We start from the raw sequence: 26929 nt of genomic DNA on the forward strand, positions 1-26929 counted from the left end.
ATGTAGAATTTGAGCCAGTGTTGTCAATCTTCTGATTTTGTGAAATAATAAACAAATCTGGAACTTTATGTTACATCTCCAAAATTTAAAATCTTAGTAAATAAAAAGTTATAGTGTGTGGATCAAACAAATCACACCTGAAGCTCCCAATTTGCAATCTCTGTTCTAGAGACTTTCTCTTATAGATGGTTATGATTCTTATGATTCCACCTTAAAAACAAAGCATCATCTGCTACTTATGGGATATCTAGGGCTCTTGGCCTGAATTGTGGACCTTTAAACTATTATCACCAAGAAGAAAGGAAAATCTTCTCAGAAATCTTCTCATACCCTTACCTAAAATTTATACTGATATTGTATGAGGCAGTCATAGTACTTTAAGTGAAATGTGATTTCACAAGACCCTTGTGCTCTCATTTTCCCCCATATTCTTTTATTTTTAGTACATATGTTTTGGGTACCCCTACTCCTAAGCAGCGAACCATCTGTATATGTCTTCTTACCTTTGCTGTTCAGATGGTTGTAACCCCTTATGTTTAAAGGATAGTGCCATGTTCTATCTAATCTACCCAAAATTTTGACAATATAAAACTAGAACAGGTTTGTTCAGGGAAAGAGTAGGCAATGGAAGATTTTTTTTCCACCCCTAAAAAAGGAAAGGAATTTCCTGCTGGATCTCTTAATTTAAGTTGAGTACCCTGAATATTCACCCTGAAAATCCAAGCAGATCCTAATGCAGATATGACAATAAACTGTGCAATGATCAGTGTCTCAGAAAATTCACTTGCCCAGAGTAGCAACTTAGTTTATGCAAAAAGCAATGGTTTAATTTATTTGGCAATAATATATGGGATCAGAGGGATTTGTGGAGGAAAAAAAAATACCCTCTTCTCATATGATAGATGGCAAAGCAGGAAAGAGGATGAGTGAAAGAGGAAGATGTAAATTTAAAAAATTGAAAACTACTTGATTGAGTGTCTGCTTGGAGCCTGATCTGTACTGGTAAACAAAGTTTATGAAGGCACAATAACCACCATCACATCAGGAAGCCCATAATTTACTGGTGTAGACAGAGAAAGCACAATGGGACTGTAGTGCAATTTTGAACTTAGGAGTATGCACACTAGTGAAATAAACATAAGTGTTAAGTAAAACCAGAGGTGAGCACTATTACTCCTGCTCAGAGTAGAGTGTTACAGAGGGATTCTTAAAGTAGATGATACTCAGAAGATGAGGCCACCTTTAGTAGGTGAAAGGATATTCCTAGCAAAAGAACAACCTAGTCAAGGCAAAGAGGACTTAATAATATCACTGAACTTGCAGGCCAGAGGGAAGCTTAATAAATAGAATAAAATATCCAAATTAGCCTGGGTGCAGTGGCTTAAGCTATAATCCCAGCACCTTAGGAGGCCAAAGCAGGAGGATTACATGGGGCCAAGAGTTTGAAACCAGCCTGGGCAACATAGAAAGAACCCATCTCTACAAAATATTTTACAATTAGTTGGACACGGTGGCACATGCCTGTAGTCCCAGCTGCTCAGGAGGCTGAGGCAAGAGGATCAATTGAGTCCAGGAGCTCAAGGCTACAGTGAGATATGATCGAGCCCCTGCACTCCAGCCCAGGCAACAGAGCAAGACCGTTGACTGCAAAAATAAATAAATAAATAAATAAATAAAAATCCAAATTGCCTACCCTAAGAAATAAGGGTTTTGCAGTCCTGGATTTCTTTCTTTTATTATATAGTCCCCAGAAGAAACTTCTAATGGGCAAGTGGGAACCTCTGTTGGAATATACACATGTGTGTATATACAAGTGTGTACACACAACGAGTTGTGGACATGCCTAAAGGAGAGAGATGATATGACCAGATATAAGCTTGGGAAGGATCACCCAGGCTGTCAAACAGATGGCTGGTAGAAAAGAGTGAAACTGAAGCCAACACCGTATTAAAATGTCATCACAATGGCCTTTTGGTGTCAGTGAACCACAGGCATAATATACTGGACAGTGGGTTGAACTGAGTGGGACAAAGAGATTTCAGAAGTAGAACTGATTATAATTTTTGACTTTTCATGGTGGTTAAGAAAGAAAAAAGGATATTTTTAAAAGATTCTAAATGATCCTAAGATTGCAGCTTTTGCAAATACATGGATAATGATGGAATTTATTCACTTACTGGGGAACAGAATTCTTCCCAGTTAGACCTCTTTCTGCTTTCCTTATTTTATGGAATTGGGCTCTTTTAATTCCTCAGCTATAAAACTTTTCCCCCTCTTCTCTGTTCCAATCATTCTGTTTTCATGAGGAGCTGGGGTAGGGTGGAGGGATTGATTCCTTTAGAAAGGATATCTACCTGACAATTAGAACTTTTGCACTCCCAGAATGGGCCCCTCAATATCATTCATATGAGTTATAATGGCAAAAGCATCTCCTTGCCTTTAGTTGCTTAGCAAAATGCCTCCTTCTGTTATCTGAGCCTTGATATGTAACAGACCCCAGGAAAAAGGGAAGTAACAAACATTCTTGCCATGGTAGCACAAATGAGAAAGCATTTCTTTTGAAATATTGTCAGAAACTGTTTGCTTGATTGATTCAATCAGTTACCCGTTCAACAAATATTAAGGCATTATATTAGATAGTGAAGATACAGAGGTCATAAAACATTTGAGGCCCCATCACCTCATTGAGCTTACAGTTAAGTGAGAAAATACAGATAATACAACGAGTAAATAAACAAATAATCTAGTAACAGTAATACATGCTATGAAGAAAATAGAGTTATAAGGTGAGGAGGGGCGTCATTAGATACAGTGATAAGAGAAGATCTCTCTGAGAGGGTGATTTCTAATCTGAAAGATTAAAAAATAAGAAGTCAATCATGCAAGAGCTTGATGGAAAATATTTCAGGCCAAAATAATAACAAAACAACAAACTTTCCAAACCCCAAAACCAACAAATGTTAAGTTTGCTAAGTGGTAAAGAGTTCTAGGAACTGGCAGAAGGCCAATGTAATGGGGAGAGGGATATGATATAAAGTTGAGGAGGTAAGTAACCAGAATACACGATCTAAACCAAGATAGAGAACACAGAGAGTTTTAGTGAAAAGAACTTATGTTTGATTTGGACGTGGTAAAAATCCAAGGGTTCTACAGATTTCCCAGCACCATATGTTGAAGAGACTGTCCTTTCCCTGATATGCATTTTGGTGCTTTTTTTCAAAAATCAGTTAGCTTTAAATATATGGGTTTATTTCTGTATTTTCTATTTCTTTTTTTTTTTTTTAATTTTTGTAGACTTAGGGAGTAAAAGTACAGTTTTGTTAAATTCATATATTGTGTAGTGGACAAATCTGGGCTTTTAGTGTACCCATTGCCCACATAGTGAACATTGCACCCTATAAGTATTTTTTCAATCTTCACCCCCTCATACCCTCCCACCTTTTGGAATCTCCAATGTGTATTATTTCACTCACTATATCCATGTGTATCAATTATTTGTCTCCAACTTGTAAGTGAGAATATGTGGTATTTGAGCTTATGAGTTATATCACTTAGGTTAGTGGCCTCTAGTTCCATCTATGGTGCACCAAACACAGGATTTCATCCTTTTTATGGCTGAGTAGTATTCCATGGTGAATGTGTATATATGTGTGTGTGTGTGTGACACACACACACACACACACACACACATATACCAATTTTCTTTATCCAGTCATCTATTGATGGACCTTTAGGTTGATTCCATGACTTTGCTATTGTGAATAGTGCTGTGATAAACATACAATTGCATGTGTCTTTTTATGTTCCATTGTTCTATGTGTCAATTTTTATGCCACTATCATGCAGTTTTGGTTACTATGGCTTTGTGATATATTTTAAAGTCAGGTAGTGTGATGCCCCCAGCTTTGTTCTTTTTGCTCAGTATGGTTTTGGCTATTTGGGGTCTTCTGTGGTTTTGTGTAAATTTTAGAACGTTTTCTCTATTTCATGAAGTATGTCATTGGTGTTTTGATAGCAATTGTATTGAATGTGTAGATTGCTTTGGGTAGTATGAACATTTAAACAATATCGGTTCTTCCAATCTATGAACACAAGATGTCTATTTATTTGTATCTTCTTCAATTTGTTTAATCCATGTTTATAGTTTTCATTGTGGAGATCTTTTACAACCTTGGTTAAATTTGTTCCTAGAAATTTTACTTTATTGTTTTGTAGCTATTGTAAATGGGATCACTTTCTTGATTTTTTTCACATAGTTCACTATTGGCATATAGAAACGGTGCTGACTTTTGTATGTGCATTTTGTATCCTTCCACTGTACTTATTTTCTTCATTAATTCTAACAATTTGTTGGTTAGTTCCTTAGGGATATATATGATTGTGTCATCTGCAAACAGGGACAATTTGACTTCCTCCTTTCCAATTTGGATGCCTTTTATTTCTTTATGTTGCCTAATTGCTCTGGTTAGGACTTCTAGCACTTCTAGGACTTCTCACCACTAGTTGTGAGAAGCGGGGAGAGTGGGTATCTTGGTCTCGTTTCAAAGTTTCAGATCTTATAAAACAGCTTTCAACTTTTTCCATTCAGTATGATGTTTACTGTAGGTTTGTCGTATATGGCCTTTATTGTGTTGAGGTACATTCTTTATCTATACCTAATTAGCTAAGAGCTTTCATCATGAAGAGATGTTGAACTTTACTGAACATTTTTTTTTCATCTATTGGAATGACCATGTATTTTTTGTCCTTGATTTTGTTGATGTCATGTATCACATTTATTTATTTGCATTTTTCAACCATTTTTGCATTCCTCGGTTGAATCCCACTTGTCTCTTCAACATGGTCCTGAGAAAATTGCATGTCCACTTGTACAAGAATGAGACTAAACCCTTTCTCTCACCATAAAAAATAGAATCAAAATGGATTAATGACTTAAATGTAAAACCCAAAGCTATAAAATTACTAGAAGAAAACGTAGGGGAAATTCTCCATGCCATTAGTCATCTGAGCAAGGATCTTTTAGATAAGAATCCAAAAGCACAGACAATAAAAGCAAAAGTAGAGATATGGAATTTTATCAAACTAAAAACCTTCTGTACAGCAAATGAAATAATCAACAGAGTGAACAGAAAATATTCAGAATGGGAAAATATTTTCAAAGTATACATCTGATAAGGGGTTAATATCCAGAATACATAAGGAACTCAAATAACTCAATGTATAACAAAGCCAAATAATCTGATTTTAGAAATGGGCAAAATATCTGAATAGACATCTCTCAAAATAAGATATACAGATGGCCACCAGGTATATAATAATACTCAGTGTCACTAATCATTACAGAGATGCAAATCAAAACCACGATTAGATATCATCTCACCCCAGTTAGAATGACTATTATCAAAAGGACAAACGAGAACAAGGGTTAGAAAAGATGAGAAGAAAGGGGAGCTCTTTCTTATACACCATTGGTAAGAATGCAAATTAGTACTGCCACTATGAAAAACAGTATGGAGTTTCCTCAAAAAATTAAAAACCAAACTACCGTGCTAACCAGCAATTCTACTACGGAGTATATATCCAAAATAAATAAAAATGAATATGTTCAAGAGCTATCTACACTTCAATTATTATTTTAGCACTGCTCAAAATAGCTAAGATATGGAATCAATCCAAGTGCTCATCAACGAATGAATAAGAAAACATTTTTATATATATACACACATATACAAATGCATTTATATGTATACATTCTATTGTGTGTGTGTATATATATGTGTATATACACATATATGTGTATATTCAGATATATGTATATATGTATATGTATATATATGAATTCCTATATATGAATATACACATATGTGTATATATGTATGTATACACATATATACACATAGATACATATAATATACATATATAGCATATATAATTGTATATATTCAAATACATAATTATATATGCATATACATAATTGTATATGTATACACACATATATGTGTATATATGTGTATACATAATATGTATATATTCATATACATAATTGTATCATTCATATAAATAATTTAAAATAGATGATATCATAGTAGAGAGTAGAATGGCAGTTACCAGGGTCTGGGGAAGGAGAATAGAAAGGGCCTAGAGGGAGCTTGGGTAATGGGGGGAGATTGATTAATGGGTAAAAGGTACAATTGGATATAAGGAATAAGTTCTGGTGTGCTATTGTGCAGAAAGTTAATTATATTTAAAAAAATATTGTATGATACATTTCTAAATAGATAGAAGTGAGGATTTTGAATGTTCTCATCACAAACACATAATAAATGTTTGAGATAATGGAAATGTTAAATACGATCATTACACAATGTATATATTTATTAAAACATCTAATTGTACCCAAAAAGTATACACAATTATTTGTCAATTAAAACAAAAATAATTTTTAAAAATTCAGATGTTCTGATGAATCTGAAAGCTACAGCCTAAGGCTCGTATATATAAAACCAAATGGAAATAGGCACTATATTGGTTCATAACTAAATCATATAATTACAATTCTCAAAACTTTAATTATTCACACTGACAGGACAAGTTATAGCCACTAGTAACTGGCAAATTAAGACAAAATTTTGGATTTCTAGTGCAGACTACATATGCTTCTTCACATATTGAGACAATCATGTGGTTTTTGTCCATTTTATTAATATGTCATATTATGCTGAATAGTTTTTGGTTGGTGAGCCAACTTTGTATTCCTGGCATAACTCTCACTTAAAGATGATGCATAATGCATTTTATAAGTTGCTTGAATCAGTTTGCTAGAGTTTTGTTGAAGATTTTGGTGTCTATAGTCATAAGAAATACTTGTCTATAGTTGTATTTTCTAGTGATCTTTGGTTTTGGTATCAGGGTAACACTGGCCTCAGAATGAATTGAGAAATGTTCTTTCCCCTTCTATATTTTGGGAGAATTATTTGTGAAAAACTGGTATTGGTTGGTATCAAGTCTTTAAATGTTTGTTGCAATTCAATGGTGAAGCCTTAGATCTAAGCCTGGGCTTTTCTTTATGTGAAGTTATTAAATTATTAATGTAATGTATTTACTTAGTATAGGGCCAATAAACATTTCTATTTCTCCTTCAGTTAGTTCCATCAGTTTTTATATTTCTATGACTTTTTTTCCATTTCATCTAGGCTACCTAATCTGTTGGTGTACAGTTACTCATCGTATTCCCGTAAAATACTGCTTATTTCTGTAAGGCAATTATGATGTGCCTTCTTTCATGCTTTTAGTGATGTGATTCTGTTCTTTTATTTGCTTCATTTGTCTGGTGAAAGGTTTATCAGTTTTGTTGATCTTTTCAAATAACTTAGATTTTTTAAAATTTTCTTTAATTTTTAAAATTATTTAATTTACTTTTACTATAAGATTTATTATGCTTTTCTTCTGCTTCCTTTGGATTTAGTTTGGTCTTCTTTTTTCTAGTCTCTTAAGGTGAAAGTTCAGATTATTGATTTTAGATCTCTCTTTTAAATACAGGCTTTACAGTTAGAAATTTCCCTCTAAGCACTGCTTTAAACTGATGCATCCCATAAGTTTTGGTATGTTATGTCATAATTTTCATTTGTTTCAAAATATTATCTAATTCCCCTTGTGATTTTTATTTGGATCATTGTCTATTTAGGAGTGAAGTGTGTTGTTTGATCTCAACATATTTGTAAATTTTGGGAATTTCCTTTTCTTACTGATTTCTAATTTTGTTCAATTGAGGTAAGAAAATGTACTTTGTATGGTTTCAATACTTTTAAATTTATTGAGTCTTATTGTATGACCTAACATATGGTTTACCTCAGAAAATGTTCCATATGCACTTGAGAATAATGTACAGTCTGATGTTGTTTGGGGGAATGCTCTACAGATGTTGGTTAGGTCAAGTTGCTTTATAGAATTGTTCAAATCTTCTTTTCTGTGTTGATCTGCCTAGTTGTTCTATCCATGTATTGAAAGTAGAATATTGAAATCTCTCATTGTTACTGTTGAATTGTCTTCTTTTTCCCTTCAGTTCTATCAGAGTTCCTTCATGTATTTTGGGGCTCCGTGTTCAGGTGTGCCTATCTTTATAATTGTTGTATTTTTTCTGATGGATTGACCTTTTCATCATGACAAAATCTTCATGGCTTTTGGAGAGTAGGGAATAAGAGGATGGGAATAGGACTCTAATAGGAATAGAGTCCTATTCCCATCCTCTTATTCCCTACTCTCTCTTACTGAGAACTAATCATTTTTCTTGAACAACACTCTTCAGAGTGTTAGGAGCCTTTTGTTAATTTCCAGAGTTTGGAGAAAGTTAATTTTGACAATGTTTGAAAATTGTCTCACTGCTTTTATGGAGGAGTGGATTTTCAGAAGTCTTAACTCTGTCATTCCAGAATTGCTTTATCACTACAGGTTTTCTAAGATTAATTTTAACTGCACACTTAGGAACTTTAGAATTTAAATCACTCTCCTTGATGTACTTTATTTGGCCTCCAAGACAACATGTTCCTTTTAGATTTTCCCATATGTCACCTGGCTTCTCCTTCACATTTATTAAATTATTCTCTTTTTCTCTAGCTTCTAAATGTTATCATGTCTAAAGAAAAAGTCCTTCCTTGATTCTCTTCTCTTCTCTGTATATCATCATTTCCATAGTGATTTCATCTAGCTGTATGGCTTTAAACATCATCTGTGTGAATGACACCTAAATTAAATCTCCAATCCAGATCTCTTTTATGAACACTGGAGTTACATCTCCAGTAATCAGCACCCAGAAGCATCATTTGCTTCCCTTTCCAATAACAACCCCCACCAAGGGTAACCACTATCTTGACTAGTGCTTCTATGTGGAAACTCCTTCTTGACATTGTGTTGAGAAAGATACATATTTTTCTGAATATCAAATCTTGAGAAAAATACTTGAGAAATGAGCAAAAATAGAAAAAGTATTATAATGATCTTATAAGAATTCAAGCGTAACAATAGACATAGAGACCTTACTAGTTTGAAGGAATCTATTGATGTTAACTCAAAACCAAGAGCAGGAAATACTGCCACATTGAGTTAAAGTTTTGAAATTTTCAGGTGTCAGGACAGATTAAAGTGGTTACAACCTGATCATTTGATTTTGCTTATTATAAGTGTGTTGATGGCCCTCTATGCTGCTGATGGTAAGTAATTCTTGAAAATTTAATATTAGTAAGTCTATATATTAGTAAGTCTATATGCATAAGTATACTATACACATAGTATCTTATAGTATACTACACACACAGTATTCTAAATGCATAAAATACTATATACTACATGCATAGTATACTAGCATAGTATACTATACACAAACCCTGAGAATGTTCTTCCAAGAAATAACAATTTTAAGAAGCAAATTAAATCCTTAAACTGGCAATTTTGAACAGTGATTCAGTGTAGTACTGTTTACTTTATTAAGATATTCAAATGTTGTTATTCAAATACTATCAGTTTCTCAGCATTTTCCAGTATCTGAGTAATTTTCCATTTACTACCAGTCTTTGTGAATACTTTAAACTTACTATTAATATTTTTATTTATTAAAAGTTGGATATCCATGATTTAGAATAAAAAACATTAAGAAGTTTGAAAGTGTGCTATGAATAACATTTAACTTATAAAATACCTAGGAATTCCAACTTTTTGTTGATGGATAAAATATTAAAGGCTTTTTTTTTTTTATGAGATGGAGTCTTGCTGTGTCACCAGGCTGGAGTGCAGTGGCACAATCTTGTCTCACTGCAACGTCTAATTCTCTGGTTCAAGCGATTGTCCTGCCTCAGCCTCCTGAGTAGCTGGGATATCAGGCACATGCCACTATGTCCAGCTAATTTTTGTATTTTTAGTAGAGACAAGGTTTCACCATGTTGGCCAGGATGGTCTTGATTTCCTGACCTCATGATCCACCCGCCTCAGCCTCTCAAAGTGCTGGGATTACAGGCATGAGCCACCGCGCCCAGCCAATATTAAATACTTTTAACAGTACATATTAATTTTGCCTGTTTGTGTATATAGTATAAATATAATCACACTCTATATACACTTATGTATTTGGCTTTTGCTCAGCATTCTGTCTGTGACCTCATCCATGTTGTTGAGTGTAATATAATTGTCATTGCTGTATACTATTCCGTTTTGTGACTATGCTACAGCTTTTTAATCCATTCTGATGGACATTAAGATAGTTTCCAGTGGGGTTATTACAATTAGCTCTGCTACGGACATGCTTAATATGTCTTTTGGTATACATAAACAATGGTGCTTGTTTGGAACTATACTTAGGACTAGAGATGCAAAGTTATATGATATGCACATGTACAGCACTATTAAATAGCACTAAAAATTTTCCAAAAGCTTGGTACAAATTTACATTCTTATCAGTAGTGCATAAGAGTACAGATTTGCTCAACATCCTCACTAAGAAGTGGCATTTTCTGTCTTTCATGTTAGTCATTCTAATGGGTGTGTACTGGTAGCCTCTGGATTTTATTTTGCATTTCCCTGCTGACTAATGCAATCAGTCAGTGCGTGTATGTGTGTGTGTGTGTGCACATGCATGTGTGTCTGTGTCTGTGTGTGTGTGCATGTAGGTGTGTGTGTGTTTGGAGCTTGGGAAACTGCTTTAAAAAGTGCCCATTAAGGACTTTGGCCTTTTTTCTCTCGAGGATTCAGAGACTTTTTATACAGATTTGTATGTCTTATGCTTTTGTGTCCTTTACTATTCATATGCAATGCAAATACATTCTCCCTTTCTGTGGCTTCTACTCACTCTCTTAATAGTCTTCTAACAAAGGTAATTTCTTAATTTTTAATATCTTTCAAGTCATTCTATTTTGCCTTTATGGTTGATGTTAATCTATGTCCTGTTTAAGCAATCTCTACTTTTTCCAAGATTATGGAGATATTCTGTTATGCTTCCTTCTATTAATAAAAGCTGTATTGTTTTACCTTTCACTCTTTCACTTTTAGATCTGCGAACCATCTGGAATTTATTTTTGTTTATTATGTGACATAAGAGTCAATATGAATCTCTCTCTCTCTCTCTTCTATTCTGTTGCATGAGTATATTTGCCTACTTTGCAACAATAATACCTTTTCTAAATTACTGTGACTTCAAAATAGGTCTAGATATCTGATATCAAATTAGATTTTAATGTAAATTTCCCAGTTTCATTATTCTTTAAAGTCACCTTAACTACTCTTGGTTACTTTAAATATTTCCATATAAACTTTAGAATCAGCATTTTTTTCATTCTGTTTATCCTGCTTCATGTTTATGTGATTTCTTGAATATTCAGGCTAATAATTTTCATCAGTTTTAAAGTGTTTGGCCTTTACTTAATTATTGCTTTTGCTCCTTTATCTGCCTGTTTATCCTCTGCAAATTACACATTGCAATTTATTTATTTAACTTTTATTTTAAGTTCAGGGTACATATGCAGGATGTGCCTGTTTGTTACATAGGTTAATGTGTCATGGGGGTTTGTTGTACAGATTATTTCATCACCCAGGTACTAAGACAAGTACCCATTAGTTATTTTTCCTGATCCTCTTTCTCCTCCTACCCTCCAATAACCCCAGTGTGTGTTGTTCCCCTTTGTGTGTCCATGTGTTCTCATCATTTAGCTCCTACTTGTGAGAATATGCAGTATTTGATTTTCTGTTCTTGTGTTAGTTTGCTAAGGATAATAGCCCCCAGCTCCATGCGTGTCTCTGCAAAGGACAAGATACTCTTTTTTGATGGCTTCAGAGTATTTCGTGCTATATATGTACTGTATTTTCTTTATCCAGTCTATCATTGATGGGCATTTAGGTTGATTCCATGTCTTTGCTATTGTGAGTAGTGCTATGATGAACATATGTGTGCATATGTCTTTATAATAGGATAGCTTATATTCCCTTACTATGACGAACATACTTTTTACTTGTTTCTATATTTAGCTCTCTATGCTTCAGTTTGCTTTTTCCTATTTTCCTATTTCCTATTTACCAATTTTTCAGTCATCTGATCCTGTCTTCTGCTTGTCAGATCCATTGAATTCTGAATTTTAGATATTGTACTTTTCTGTAATTCTAATTAATTCTTCTTTATAGATTCTAATTTTCTGTTAAAATTATATATATTTGATCTGTTTTAGTAATAATTTCCTCTTTTTTCTTTACTATGTTCACCATAGCTTTCTAAAGTTTTTGTCTACAAACTCTGACATCTAAATCACCTGCATGTCTCTTTATATATTTTGGTTTTGGGCTTTGGTTTTAAAACTTGGTTTTAGGTCTCACAGTCCTGCCTATTCATATGACTAATGATTTTCCATTGAATTCCATGCATTGTGTATAAAACTGTAGTATTTTCAAACAGAAGTCTCTTTTCCACCAAAGAGGATTCATTATTTACTTTGCTATACAGATAGTATGGGAGAATTATCACCTTAATCTCATAGAGACTTGTGCTGGGTTATAGTTTTGGCTAAATCTAGTCTGTCTCTGCTATTCACTTGTTACTAGGATTTAGGTCCCTAGGATCTTAAACTGGTAGTCTGGCATGCCTTCTTCTTTTTTAGCATTGGAAGGCTGCAGAAAAGGAAGATCTGCTTTTCAACGTTTTTCATATTAGCTTTTGTCCTCATGTTCTGTGCAAATTCAAAATTCAACAATTGTATTGAGAGGGAGATCAGCCATGAATTTGAGACGTTTTAGATATTTCCTTTATGTCATCCTAGCCCTGTGTGATCATCAAATCATTGCTGTTTCTTCTCATTCACCAGTATGAACCCTATGCCCAGGGCCAAACGTGAATTCAAGCTGCAATCCAAGGCCAGAATTGGCAAATGCCCCCAGAGATGAAAAGTTGTAGGTCACAAGTTCATCTATGAGAGGTTCTGCCTGTTCTCCAGAATTTTAGATTCTACAATTTTTACTGCGCTTTATTGCTTCTGCAGTTCTAGGTTTTCTAGCTGTTAATGAGGAGAACACTGTTCACCAATCAATAACTCTGTCCTAACCAGAAATATTGCAGTAACTGCCTACCTGGGCTCTGCGGTTTGATCCTTCTTCTACTTATATCTCTTAAAAAATTCCTAGTAATTATTTTAAAACATAGGTCAAATAATGCTGCTATTTTATTTAAAGTATTCTAATTGTTCTTTGTTTTTCCTTAGAATATAATTCAAAGCCCTTTAGTGGCCTATAAGACTTTAGATTATCTGGCCCCCACTTTGGTCTCATCCTCTTCTCTTGCTCATCCCTTTCTCACTCTAGCCAGCCACAGTGGCTGAACAAGTCACCTACTTTTCTGACATAAGGTATTTTTCCTGATTGTTCCTTCTACTCAGGGCACTATTTATATAGATATATATAGATATATATATACACATCAATAAACTCTCTACTTTCTTAATATTTCTGCTTGAATGTTACTTTTTAAAAATTAGGGTGATTCCTAGGCTGGATAGCTATGGCCGGATTAACAGGGCCCCAAATTGACCTTATACTCAGCTTTGCCCCTTCACAGCTATGCAGGCTTGGACAAGTGATAAAACCTCCTGAGCTTCCACTGCCTTATCTGTAAAATAATATCTGTGCTTCAGATATTATTCAGCTGGGAGGGCTGAATATTGCTTAATTCATCTGAGAATGTTTAGCAAGAGTACACTTAATAAATGTTAATAAACACCACTCACACAATAAATCCCATTTCCATTTAAAACAAAAATTAGGGTGATGCTAATCACCCTATTTTCAATTTCAGTGGGAACACAAATCCTCCACCTAGGCATGGATGATTCCCCTAATTCTGTAGCACTTTTATGTTTTCCCATGTTTCTTCTCATATTACAACATGCCCTGTACTGTACCCATTAATCCATTATTTTATCTTTCACTATCACTCTTCTCTCTATAATATAAGCTCCACAAGGGTAAGGTTTTTGTTTTATTCATGGATTCATTCCAAGCTCCTAGAACAGAACCTGACACACAGAAGACAGTCTGTAAAGATTTGAAAAACTAATGATTGAAAAAACATGTTGCATTTAATTATTTGGGTCTTTTCAAATGCACTTTCTATTTCAAAACACAGTTTAATTTTGATGTCATCAGCACAGATCTTGATATATTACTCTGATGACACTGCATATGAAATTCACTCTGAAATTCTTAGGTTGAAAGACTCACTCAAATTGTATTCAATTTTGATTTTTCTGATTTATTTGCAAATGGACTATATATTTACTACTTTCTCTGTAAAATTTACAGCTACTGGAAAATATAATACTTTCAAAAGTGAGCAAATCTTCAGAATCCGTTCCTGCATATCATATACTGTTGAGAATTGGACAACTGGACAGAAGTATATGAAGATGCAGGTAGAATACATATTTCAAAAAATATAAACACATTCTGTTTGACAGAGCTTGTCCTTAGGTACCTGTCACTGTATTATATATCAATTCTGTCTTGCTCTGTCCTTTGGACAATTTAGGAAACAGACATTAATGTTTCAATCTAATGACATAGAAATTAGTCTGAAATGGCAAAATGAAGTTTGCTTCTTAGAAAGAAAACTCTGTTAAAGGCTAAGTCTCCTCCTCCTGATTAGTTAGTACTACTCAACCCCACTCTCTGACCCACTCCCATGCCAGCCTGGATTAAAGGCCTCAGCTTTGGAAACTCCTAGTGAACAGAATAGAATATGTTAAGTTTCTTTTGGAAGATCTGGCAAAAGAGAAAGAGAGAGAGAGAGAGAGAGAGAGACAGAGACAGAGAAAGAGAAATACATACAGCTTCCAAACTTCAGTGGGCAGGCATGCACATCCATGGGAAAATCTTCCAAATGCATGGGACACTCCGCATGAATTGTTAACCTAAAAGAAGGGCAAACAGAAAATGAAATTCAGCTAAAATAAGTGTTATTAAATACAGGGCTGTATTCCCACTCAGCAGCAATGAACTGTTCCTAAGGATAACAAAAGTTTTGTTTGTTTACGTTAACTGAGATTCAAGTCTTTATGAACACAAAGGATGGATAAAATGAGCTAGATAGCCTCTCAAAGAGGCAATAAGTATTCATATTTTTGGTTCTAATCTGAATCCCATTGAAAATGTGAATCCCTTTGAAAAACAAATATAACTTTTCTGCCCTAACTGTACTTTCTTAGCCACCCCCTAAGAAGCCTGGAAACACCAAGTTCTGACTCATTCATTCCTGATTGCAGTTTAATTATTTCTGAAATATTTCTTCTCAGCAGGCTATTCTGTGAGTTAACCAATTTAAAGATTGCAATGAAGAGAAGAGATATGTAGATAGAGTATCTTTACCCTGATCATTAACAGACAGACACAAAAGATAATTCTGCTGCTCACAGGAACTGCTATAGCTTTGTTGAAAGACATGGCTCTTGAAGAACACACACACATACACACACACACACACACACACACACACACACACACAGGGAAACCGACCACTCCAGAAAAAAAAAAGGGTGATAGGGGACATTAGAAACCTCAGAGGTCAAGTCTAAAGAGCTTATATTCTGGCAACAGAGACATCAGGAAAAGATGCTGGATGGATTGCTCAGTGGAAATCTGAATGGGAGATGATATATTTACATATTCCCCTGCATTAGTCTCTCTGAATAGTCTATTTCAGGGTTTCCCCTATTGATTTCTTTTATTTTTTTTCAAGGCTTAATTTTCCTTGAGCTAGATAGTAGCCTCCTATGTAGATATGGGGCTCACACTGCAAAAATTAAGAGTTGGTTGGAAGCTAGCCCTGATGAGCTAACTAGCCTTTATATTTCTTGGATATATTGGACTCAACTCCTGCCATCCTTTTGGAGTCCTAATAAGTTGAGAAACTGATTATCAATTATAATGTCACTCATTTCCCCAGTGGTTTCTTCCCTTAGATAGGTACTCCTGCTCAGAACTTTTCAGGACCCAAGTACTCCTTAGGACCAGAAATCTTGCCTAATAAAATATCAATATATGAGACTGAAAAGAATATGCCTCACATCTATACAATTACCAAGGAAGCCTATGGGGAAGTGTTTTGTTGAGGCAACAAATAAAGAAGTGCCTGCAAGTGATCCCATGTGTAGGGTCTCCATTTCTCCCTCTTTACATAACAGCGCTACTGTAACAGTGTTAGGAAGCAAGATCTTAAGAAGAAGATATCCCCAGGCTATTGCTGCTTAACACAGTTTCTCTTTGGTTAATGAGAGTAAGATACCAGGAGATATTTCTTACCAAATTACAGACATCCATGTGTCTAGGAAGGCATAGGATGCTCAATGTATAATTGTATCATGATGATGAACATTGCTAATAACCTATGAGATGCTCACAGCATGTTAACAACTTCTAAAGAACATTCACATCAATAATTCCACTCAGGTCTGCCTCTAACATTTGTGATGTAGGGACCCTCAATTTCTGGAACTAAGGATTTTATTTATCTCATTGCTCCCCATAGAGACCCTGTGAGGGACATATCGCAGGCATTATTATCATCTCTATTTCCTAAATAATAATTCATGGAGTTAAAGTGACTTTCTCCAGTCACACAACCTGGAGAGCTAGAGTGCAAATCTGGTATTCTTTCTACATCAACAATTTTCCGTTCATCTGAGGGTAACTGTCTCCTCAGGTCCTCAGTAATCTTTAAGTCATATGTATCTGGTTACCTTTGAGCAAGTATGTTCTATGTATAAGGTAGTCATGAGAAGATACTAAGAAAATAAGGAAGAACCAGAGGCACAAGCCATAATCGTTCCCCTCATAATGATCACTGTTATAGGAAGAGAAATATAACCTTCACATATACAGTTAACTATTGACATGGGGCAGGAGTTGAGTACGTTAGCCTGAACACAGTCAGAGTGCTTTCTGTTGCGGAAAAAGTTTGAGGGGATATTGAAAATCCTAGCTATGAGAAGGTAGATAAGGAGGGCAAGAAAGTCAGACAGCATTGACATGTTCAAGAACCAATAAAAAGAGCACAACATAATTTGGTTTATGAAGTGTCTTGCCCACATAAATATCTGCTTTTTCTCCCTCCTTTGTGCTTAGGTGGGATGAGCAAGAAGTGGATGGGAAGGAAGATAGAAAAGTTATTATAAATCAGTTTTGCCCCTAATCAGAAATCACTACCTTTGCATCTGCTTTGATAGTCTATTTGTTATGGTCTTATTCTCCACGTCCCCAGAACTTCTGGCTAGACATAAAGTAATTTCCCCTTAGCATTATTCATAAGAGGCAGTGGAGATAATAATATAAGTGTAGAGAAGGAACACAATTTTCTTTATTAAACTCTCATGGAATCTTTTCAGTATCCAACACAAGGAGCATATTTTTCACTGAAATACATTTCTCTTGTGTCCAGTTCTTTGAATCATAAAACCGCTTTTATGCCTTAAGAATAAAAGTCAGATTGGTGGGGTATTGCAGGCTAGCTTTGGAATTCAGTTTTTGTCCAAGACACATTGGAAATTTTATAAATATCCAAGGGATGAGTTAGAGCGGCAAGAACACATGCCATCTAGTCGCAACCTCTTACTATTTAGATGGGGGATAGTGAAAATAAGAAATGTGTTAAGTATTTGCTGAAGAAACACATACTTGCTTTTTGCCTTCCAGGCTGGTGTTCTTGCTAATACATGCCTGGGCACATTTCATTTATTTAGCTTGCTTTAAGCAATATATATTATTGCAGCTCTGATCATTTGTGTGGTGGTAACATATCCATTGGTTTTAGAAATCAGCCATGATTGGAGGTGCTGGACAGACTACCTAGAAGCTGGCTGACTGAAATTAAACTGAGCTTGATTTTCCTGCTAATTCCTTTCAGAGCTGTATTTGTTAATCTCAGTTTCATTATTCATCCAATGGCTGGCAATATCAAAGTTTTGCTTTCAAGTAGCTCATTTCTAATATCTGTAAAATAATTTTCTTCCCTACCCTTGGAGGCTGGTCAAGTTATTGACAGAAAGTTTTGACATCCAGAATTATGAGTTTCTGCTACAAGACAGGGACTGACCCCAAAAGAGTCCTGATCTATATACAAAGTTCTAAACCTAAAGTTGAGGAAAAAGTGTAACTATCTTCAGTCATAGATGTTAAAACACACATTCTTTTACTAAATTAAAATATTTATACTTACTCTGTTCCAGGCCCATTCTTCTGCCTAATATCACTGCAAAGATGTTGTGTTTATACATTCATCTAACAAATATTTACAGAGTACTTAAGTATTTTGCGCTAGATCTGTGGACCCAGTCTTTGATGAGCTTACTGTCTAAGACAAATAGCATGTATATACACAAATAGTCCCAACACAATCTATCAAGTTCTATGATAGGTGCTGTGGGTACACAGAAAATGAAGGAATTATTATTCCTGAGGTCATCCTAGAAGGCCTTATAGAACCAAGATTACCTAAGATGAAGCTAAGAGGATAAGTACGGTGAGGCAAAGAAAGGCATTCTAAAGAATATTATATATGCTAAAGCGCAAAGGCACAAACAAGTCTGGCCTATTCGGGTAATAGTTTGTGATCCAGAAGGGCTAGAAATAAAGGCATAAGGGCTGGAATTGAGGATACCTGGGAAGTGGTGGGAGATGAGGCTGGAGCCAGATCTGCAGAGCTATAGGCATCACACTAAGCAAGATCAACTTTCTACGTATTGGACTAACAACTGACAAACTCATACTGCTCTTTCAAGAAGATCATTCCAGGGACTGGGACTGTTTTCTTGTTACTACCATTTATCTTGCAAAATAACTGAGTGGGCATGGCTAGCAAATTGCCATTTAATTTATGGAATTATGGAATGGAGACTGAATCCTACAGAGTTGACAGATCAGTGAGGTGGTTATTACTGAAGTGGAGTTAAGAGAAGACAGGAATATGAACCAAGAGATTAGCAGTGGAGATGGAAACAGACACTAACAATATTTGTAAGAAAAAATAAGTCAAACTTTGTGTTTAAGGATTGGACTTTTCTCAACTTTAGTTTTTCTCAGCTATAAAAAGGAATAGTAGAGACAACATCCCCTTCTCCTATATAACCCATCCATCTATTCAACATTTATTCATTTAACAACATCAGGGATTTATAGGGTGCTGGGAGGCACAAATTAGAAAAAAAAAGAAATCGAAGACTTTATATACTCCAGAGGATTATCACTGTCATCATTATTATCTTTACTATATGTAGAAAATAATTTCAAAGAGAAAGCTGGGGCAGAATCAGAGACTTTAAGTGCCATGGTTGCCTCTGACTTCAGATCAGCAAAATAAACAAACCCTGTAAAAATTTCATATCCTCTCTCCTTTTCCAACCTTTCTCTCTCTTCATGGATTCATTTGTGAAGCTCTACTAAGTCTGGTTTTATTTTTGCTAGCAGTTTTCAATGGGCTTTCCAAAAAAGGTCAGAGTCCCCTGGAAACGTGGCATTCACATCATAGAACTATAGTCACAATCCAGGGGTTGACTTGCTTTGCTTTTTATGCAAAGACCAGATACAAAGTAAGAGGCAATCCAGGGAGCCCCTTCTTTGAGAGAGGAGGATATAAATAAGAATCTGATGACCTTCTCAGCCCTGCATCAGCACCCTTCTCCCCCACATACATACTTCAGTTATTACCCTCATTTTACCGTGCTCTGCCAATGCTAACTCTCTTGCCCTCCCCACTTTGTAGCAAATACATTGGTTTTTATCCCATCTTAATTAGTTAAAGTTATATTGTTGCATTAGCCTCCTAGGTTGTGTCTCTGCTCTTCCCCTTCCCTCTTACAGTATATTCTGTATAACAGCCTTCCAGTGTTTGCTGATCTATTACAGAGTGAAAAGCAAAGTCCTTATCAAGGCTTACAGGGTTTAATATAATCCTGTCTTCTGCCCTCCCCTGCTCACTCTGCTTCAGCTCTGTCAACACACCTCTCTCTCTTACGTGATGACCTTTCCAATCACTATGCTCTCTGCCTAGGATGTTATTCTTTCAGATGCCTGGATAACTAATTTCTGCATTTCTTTCAGGTTTTTTGCTTAATTAGCATCTTCTAAATGGGGCTTATTTTTATCTCCACTCAGTTTACTACCTGTCCTATAGGTAGTAAACCTCACTGTGGTTTCTTTTTTTCATAGTTCTTAAATATAATGCACCATCAAACTTAACATTTTCTGTTTGTCATCTGGTTTTCCTCTTTCCTTTCTATAAGGTTATGGATTTCTAATCTTTCTTTGATGTGTACCAAGATCCTAGCAAAGTTTGTAGCACATTATATGTACTCAATGAATACCAACTCAATGAATGATTTACTGAATGACTTTTCTTTCCTATAGGTACATATTTCTCTTGGACTCTGCAGAGAGGAGGTGTAGCTTGGACAAGATAAGGCTTAAGTATTGCTAGAGTTCTAGGCAAAATTGTATCTTAACGTGATTAATTAATAGTGTAATATCTCAATTTATTCCCTTCAATGTGTATATAGTTTATTTCCTAGAATTTCAGAGCTATGAGAGCTTTATAGAAAGCATCTAGTTTTATCCCCTTATATATTTATGTCTGAGAAAACAGAAGGAACAGAATTTCCCCAAATCAGTCAACATAGTCTGGGAGTTAACTAAAAGTTTCCTATTCACTGGTGTAGTCAACAAAAGATCCCCAGTGGATGCCTGAAACCACAGACAGCATTGAACTCTCTATGTACTATATTTTTTCTTATACATACACACATATGATAAAGTTTAATTCATAAGTTAAGCACCATACTCTTGCACTTTGGAGTCATTAATAAGTAAAATAAGGACCCAAATGCCCATCAGTGATAGACTGGACAGGGAAAATGTGGCACATATACACCATGGAATATTGTGCAGCCATCAAAAACGATGAGTTCGTGTCCTTTGTAGGGACATGGATGAACCTGGAAACCATCATTCTCAGCAAACTGACACAAGAACACAAAACCAAACACCACATGTTCTCACTCACAGGTGGGTGTTGAACAATGAGAACACATGGACACAGGGAGGGGAGCATCACACACTGGGGTCTGTTGGGGGGAAATAGGGGAGGGCCAGTGGGGGGTGGGGGGTTGGGGAGAGATAGCATGGGGAGAAATGCCAGATATAGGTGAAGGGGAGGAAGGCAGCAAATCACACTGCCACTTGTGTACCTATGCAACAATCTTGCATGTTCTTCACATGTACCCCAAAACCTAAAATGCAATAAAAAAATAAGTAAAGTAAGTGTTCCTTGAACACAAGCAGTATGACAATGAAACAGTTGATTTGACAGCTGAGATAGCTACTAAGTGACTAATGAGCAGGTAGCATCTACTGAACAAAGGGAGGATTCACATCTCTGGTGGGACAGAGCAGGATAGCCAAGATTTCATCATACTACTCAGAATGGTATGCAACTTAAAACTTATGAATTGTTTAATACTAGAATTTTTTATTTAATATTTTCAGACCTTGGATTATAATGAGTAACTGAAACCATGAGAAATGAAACCACAGATAAGGGGATACTATTTTACATAAATGAAAATACAAAGATTGTTGTCCACTTAGAGTTTACATCTCAGTACAGGAAGACAAAAAGTAAACAAGATAAGTAAGCAAATTATATAGTTTATTGAAGTGTGATATATCCCAGGAATAAAAAGAAAAACAGTATTGGGAAGGGGTTGCAATTTTTAATAGGGCGTTTAGCAAGTGCCTCACTGAACAGCTGACATTTGAGCAATGATCTGAAGCAGATGAGAGAATGAGCCTTGTAGAAACCTGGGGAAAGAGCATTCAAATTAGAAGGGGTAGCAGTGCAAAAGCCCTGAGGTAGAAGTGTGTCCAGTGTGTTCAAGAAATAGCAACTAGGCTACTGTGGCTACATTGTAGAGATCAAGGGGAAGAGTAATAGAAGATGAGTTTGAAGAGGAAACTATGGGGCATGAACTATATAGTGTAAGGGTTCCTGGATATTTTTGCTTCCACTATGAGTGAAATGCAGAGACACTGTGGATTTTAAGCAGAAGGGTAACTTGGTCTAACTAACATTTTAAAATCATGGCAACTTTATAGTTAAAAAGGTGAAGGAAGTCAAAAATGAAACCAGGAAGATGAAATCTAAAACTGCTTTGTGATTAAAAACTCTCAAAAATCTAGGACTAGAAGGCAACTTCCTCAATTGATAAAGGGCACTTACTAAAATCCTCATCTAGTATCATAGTTAATAGTGAAAAACTAAGATACTTCCCCTAAGATCAAGCAAGGATATATTTTCTTCTTTATTCTCTTTATTGAAGAATTTACCCAGTCGGATAAAAAAAAGAAATGGGGAATGACTGCTAATGGTATGTAGTTTCTTTTTTGAGGTGACTAAAACATTCTGAAATTAGATCTTGGTAATGGTTGCACAACTGTGAGTATATTAAAAATCATTTAATTGTACACTTCAAAAGGATGAATTGTATGACATGTGAATCATATTTCAATAAAGCTGTCTAAATAATTAGGCAAGCAAAAGAATATAAGAGAAAGATTGGAAAGCAAAAATCAAAACTGTCTTTAGTTGAAGGTGACATGTTCAGACATTCCGTGTTCACAGATTTAGAAGACCTAATATCATTAAGGTGGCAATCATCTCCATAATTGTTCTATATATGCAACACACTTCCTTTGAAAATCCCAGAAGTTTTTCTTTTTGTGAAAATGAGAAGTTGATTCTAAAATTTATATGCGAATACAAAGGATCTAGAATACCCAAAGCATCTTTCAAAAAAATCGTGAGTACTTACACTTTCCAATTTAAAGCTACAGTAATCAATATGGCGCAATTTTTACCTAAAGATTGTATATGGACTAATGGAAAAAAATAGAAAATCCAGAAATAAACTTTGATATTTATAGTCAATTGATTTTTGACCAAGGTGCCAAGCAATTCACTGTAGGAAAAAAAATAGCTTTTCAATAAATAGTTGTTGGAGAATTTAATATCCAAGTGCAAGATACGAACTTAGACTATTACCTCACCCAATAAATAAAAATCAACTAACAATGGATTGTAAATCAAAATTTAAAAGCTAAAATTTCTAAAGGAGAACATAGAAGAAAATCTTTGTTACCTTGAGTGACACAAAGATTTCTTAGGTATGACACAAAAATCATGATCCATACAATAAAATATATGATAAATTGGACTTCATAAAGATTCAACTGGTGCTTGAAACACCTGAGAGACAGAGTTGCCCATTTAACTGAAAAAAAAAGGGGGCTGAAACAGGGAGCCAGGTGATCTGGCTCGGCGAGTCCCACCCCAACAAAGACCAGCAATCTGAAATGCTCTGCATTGAGAGCTTCACAGCAAGCACAGCTCGATCCTGGACAGTACAGCTCTGTGGGGGAAGGACTACCCTTACCGAGGTAGTCCACCACTACTGAGGCAGTCTGCCATTACTGAGGCAGTTCTAACTATACCTCTATAAACAAAACCACAAGGAAGTTCACACAGCAGCTGGGCAGAGCCCATGGCAGCTCAGCAACACCTCTGCTAGCTGACTATGACTAGGCTACCTCCTCGCTGGGCAGGGCATCTCTGAAAAAAGGGAGCAGAACATCAGGAACTTATAAATAAAACTCCACCTTCCCAGGACAGAGCACCTGGGAAAAAAAGGTGGTTATGAGTTCCGCTGCAGCAGACTTAAATCCACCTGCCCAGCAGCTCTGAACGGAAAAACAGAGCTCACAGCTCAGCACTTGAGCACCTATAAGGGACAGACTGTCTCCTCAAGCAGCTCCCCTATGCTCGTTTGTCCAAAGAGACACCTCATAAAGGAGAGCTCAGGCTGACATCTGGCAGGTATCCTTCTGGGACAAAGACAAGAGAAGAAGAAACTGGCAGAAACCCTTACTGTTCTGCAGCCACTGCAGGTGATCCCCAGGCAAGCAGGGTCTGGAGGGGACCTCCAGCAGTCCTACCACAGAGGGGCCAGACTGTTAGAAGGAAAATGAAAAAACAGAAACAAATAACTTTATCATCAACAAAAAGGATGTCCACTTAGAGACCCCATCCAAAAGCCACCAACTACAAAGGCCACAGGTAGATAAATCCACAAAGATGGGAAGAAACCAGTGCAAAAAGAATGAAAACACCCAAAACCAGAACACCTCTCCTCCTCCAAGGGATCACAACTCCTCACAAGCAAGGGAACAAAGCTGGATGGAGAATAAGTCTGATGAATTGACAGAAACAGGCTTCAGAAAGTGGGCAATAACAAACTTCTCTGAGCTAAAAGAACATGTTCTAACCCAATGCAAAGAAACTAAGAACATTGAAAAAAGGTTTGACAAAATGCTGATGAGAAAAAAAACAGCTTAGAGAAGAATATAAATGAATTGATGGAGCTGAAAAACATAACACAAGAATTTCACAAAGCATACATAAGTTTCAATAGCTGAACCGAACAAGCAGAAGAAAGGTTATCAGAGATTGAAGATCAACTCAATGAAATAAAATGAGAAGGCAAGAATAGAGAAAACAGAGTAAAAAGAAATGAACAAAGCCTCCAAGAAATATGGCATTATGTGAAAAGACCTAATCTATGTTTGACTGGTGTACCTGAATGTGAGAGAGAGAATGAATCCAAGCTGGAAAACACTCTTCAGGATATTATTCAGGAGAACTTCCCCAACCTAGCAAGGCAGGCCAACATTCAAGTCCAGGAAATACAGAGAACACCACAAAGATATTCAAGAAGAGCAACCCCAAGGCACATAATCGTCATATTCACCAGGGTTGAAATGAGGGAGAAAATGCTAAGGGCAGCCAGAGAGAAAGGTCGGGTTACCCACAAAGGGAAGCCCATCAGACTCACAGCAGATCTCTCAGCAGAAACCCTACAAGTCAGAAGAGAGTGGGGGCCGATATTCAACATCCTTAAAGAAAAGAACTTTCAACCCAGAATTGCATATCTTGCCAAACTAAGCTTCATAAGTGAAGGAAAAATAAAATCCTTTGTGAACAAGCAAGTACTCAGAGATTTCATCACCACCAGACCTGCTTTACAAGAGCTCCTGAAAGAGGCACAACACATAGAAAAGAACAACCAGTACCAGCCACTCCAAAAACACACGAAATGGTAAAGAGCATCAACACAATGAAGAATCTGCATCAACCAATGGGCAAAACAGCCGGATAGCATCAAAATGGCAGGATCAAATTCACACATAACAATATTAACCCTAAACATAAATGGACTAAATGCCCCAATCAAAAGACACAGACTGGCAAATTGGATAAAAAGTCAAAACCCATCAGTGTGCTGTATCCAGGAAACCCATCTCACATGCAAGGATACACAAAGGCTCAAAATAAAGGGATGGAGGAAGATTTACCAAGCAAATGGAGAGCAAAAAAAAGCAGGAGTTGTAATTCTCATCTCTGATAAAACAGACTTTAAAGCAACAAAGATCAAAAGAGACAAAGAAGGACATTACATAATGGTAAAAGGATCAATGCAACAAGAAAAGCTAACGATCCTAAATATATATGCACCCAATATAGGAGCACTCAGATACCTAAAGCAAGTTTTGAATGACCTATAAAGAGACATAGACTCCCACACAATAGTAGTGGGAGATTTCAATACTCCACTGTTGATATTAGACAGAACAACAAGACAGAAAATTAACAAGGATATCCAGGACTTGAACTAAGATCTGGACCAAGCAAACCTAATAGACATTTACAGAACTCTCCACCCAAAATCCGCAGAATATACTTTCTTCTCAGCATCACATCACACCTACCCTAACATTGACCACACAATTGGAAGTAAATCACTCCTCAGCAAATGCAAAAGAAGGGAAATCGTAATAAACAGTCTCTCAGATCACACTGCAATCAAATTAGAACTCAGGATTAAGAAACTAATTCAAAACCACACAACTTCATGGAAACTGAACTGGCTCTTGAATGTTGGCTGGATAAACAATGAAATAAAGGCAGAAATAAAGATGCTCTTTGAAACCAATGAGAACGATGACACAACGTACCAGAATCTCTGGGACACATTTAAAGCAGTGTCTAGAGGAAAATTTATAGCAACAAATGCCCACATGAGAAGCAAGGAAAGAATTAAAATTGACACCCTATCATCAAAATCAAAAGAGCTAGAGGAGCAAGAACAAAAAATTCAAAACTAGCAGAAGACAAGAAATAACTAAGATCAGAGCAGAACTGAAGGAGATAGAGACACAAAAAGCCCTTCAAGAAATCAATAAATGCAGGAGGTGGTTTCTTGAAAAGATCAACAAAATAGACGGACCACTAGCCAGACTGATAAAAGAGAAAAGAGAGAAGAATCAAATAGATGAAATAAAAAATATAAAGGGTATACCACCACTGATTCCACAGAAATACAATCTACCATCACAGATTACTACAAACAACTCTATGCACATAAACCAGTAAACCTGAAAGAAATGGATAAATTCCTGGACACTTGCACCCTCCAAAGCCTAAACCAGGAAGGAGATCAAAACCTGAATAGACCAATAACAAGGGCTGAAGTTGAGGCAGCAATTAACAGCCTTCCAACCAAAAAAAAGCCTAGGTCCAGATGGGTCCACAGCTGAATTCTACCAGACATACAAAAAGGAGCTGGTACCACTCCTTCTGAAACTATTCCAAACAATCCAAAAAGAGGGAATCCTTCTCAAATCATTTCATGAGATCAAAATTATCCTGATACCAAAACCCGGCAGAGACTCAACAAGAAAAGAAAACTTCAGGTCAATATTCATGATGAACATAGATGCAAAAATCTTCAATAAAATAGTGGCAAACCGATTG

General features: G+C 35.9%; 1 protein-coding gene across 3 annotated transcripts in view; it reads right to left on the reverse strand.

The window, feature by feature from the left end:
- The window catches only part of GABRA3 (gamma-aminobutyric acid type A receptor subunit alpha3), a 240400-nt gene that overhangs the window by 37402 nt on the left and 176069 nt on the right, over positions 1-26929 (reverse strand). For all 3 annotated transcript variants that reach the window (XM_021674574.2, XM_064371487.1, XM_064371486.1), the window contains exon 6: positions 14848-14930. In XM_021674574.2, the coding sequence (XP_021530249.1) occupies positions 14848-14930 (83 nt within the window). The remainder of the gene's footprint in view (positions 1-14847; positions 14931-26929) is intronic.

Source organism: Aotus nancymaae, unplaced genomic scaffold (genome assembly GCF_030222135.1).
Source record: "Aotus nancymaae isolate 86718 unplaced genomic scaffold, 86718_ANA_hifiasm-v0.15.2.pri h1tg000138l, whole genome shotgun sequence".
Lineage (NCBI taxonomy): Eukaryota > Metazoa > Chordata > Mammalia > Primates > Aotidae > Aotus > Aotus nancymaae.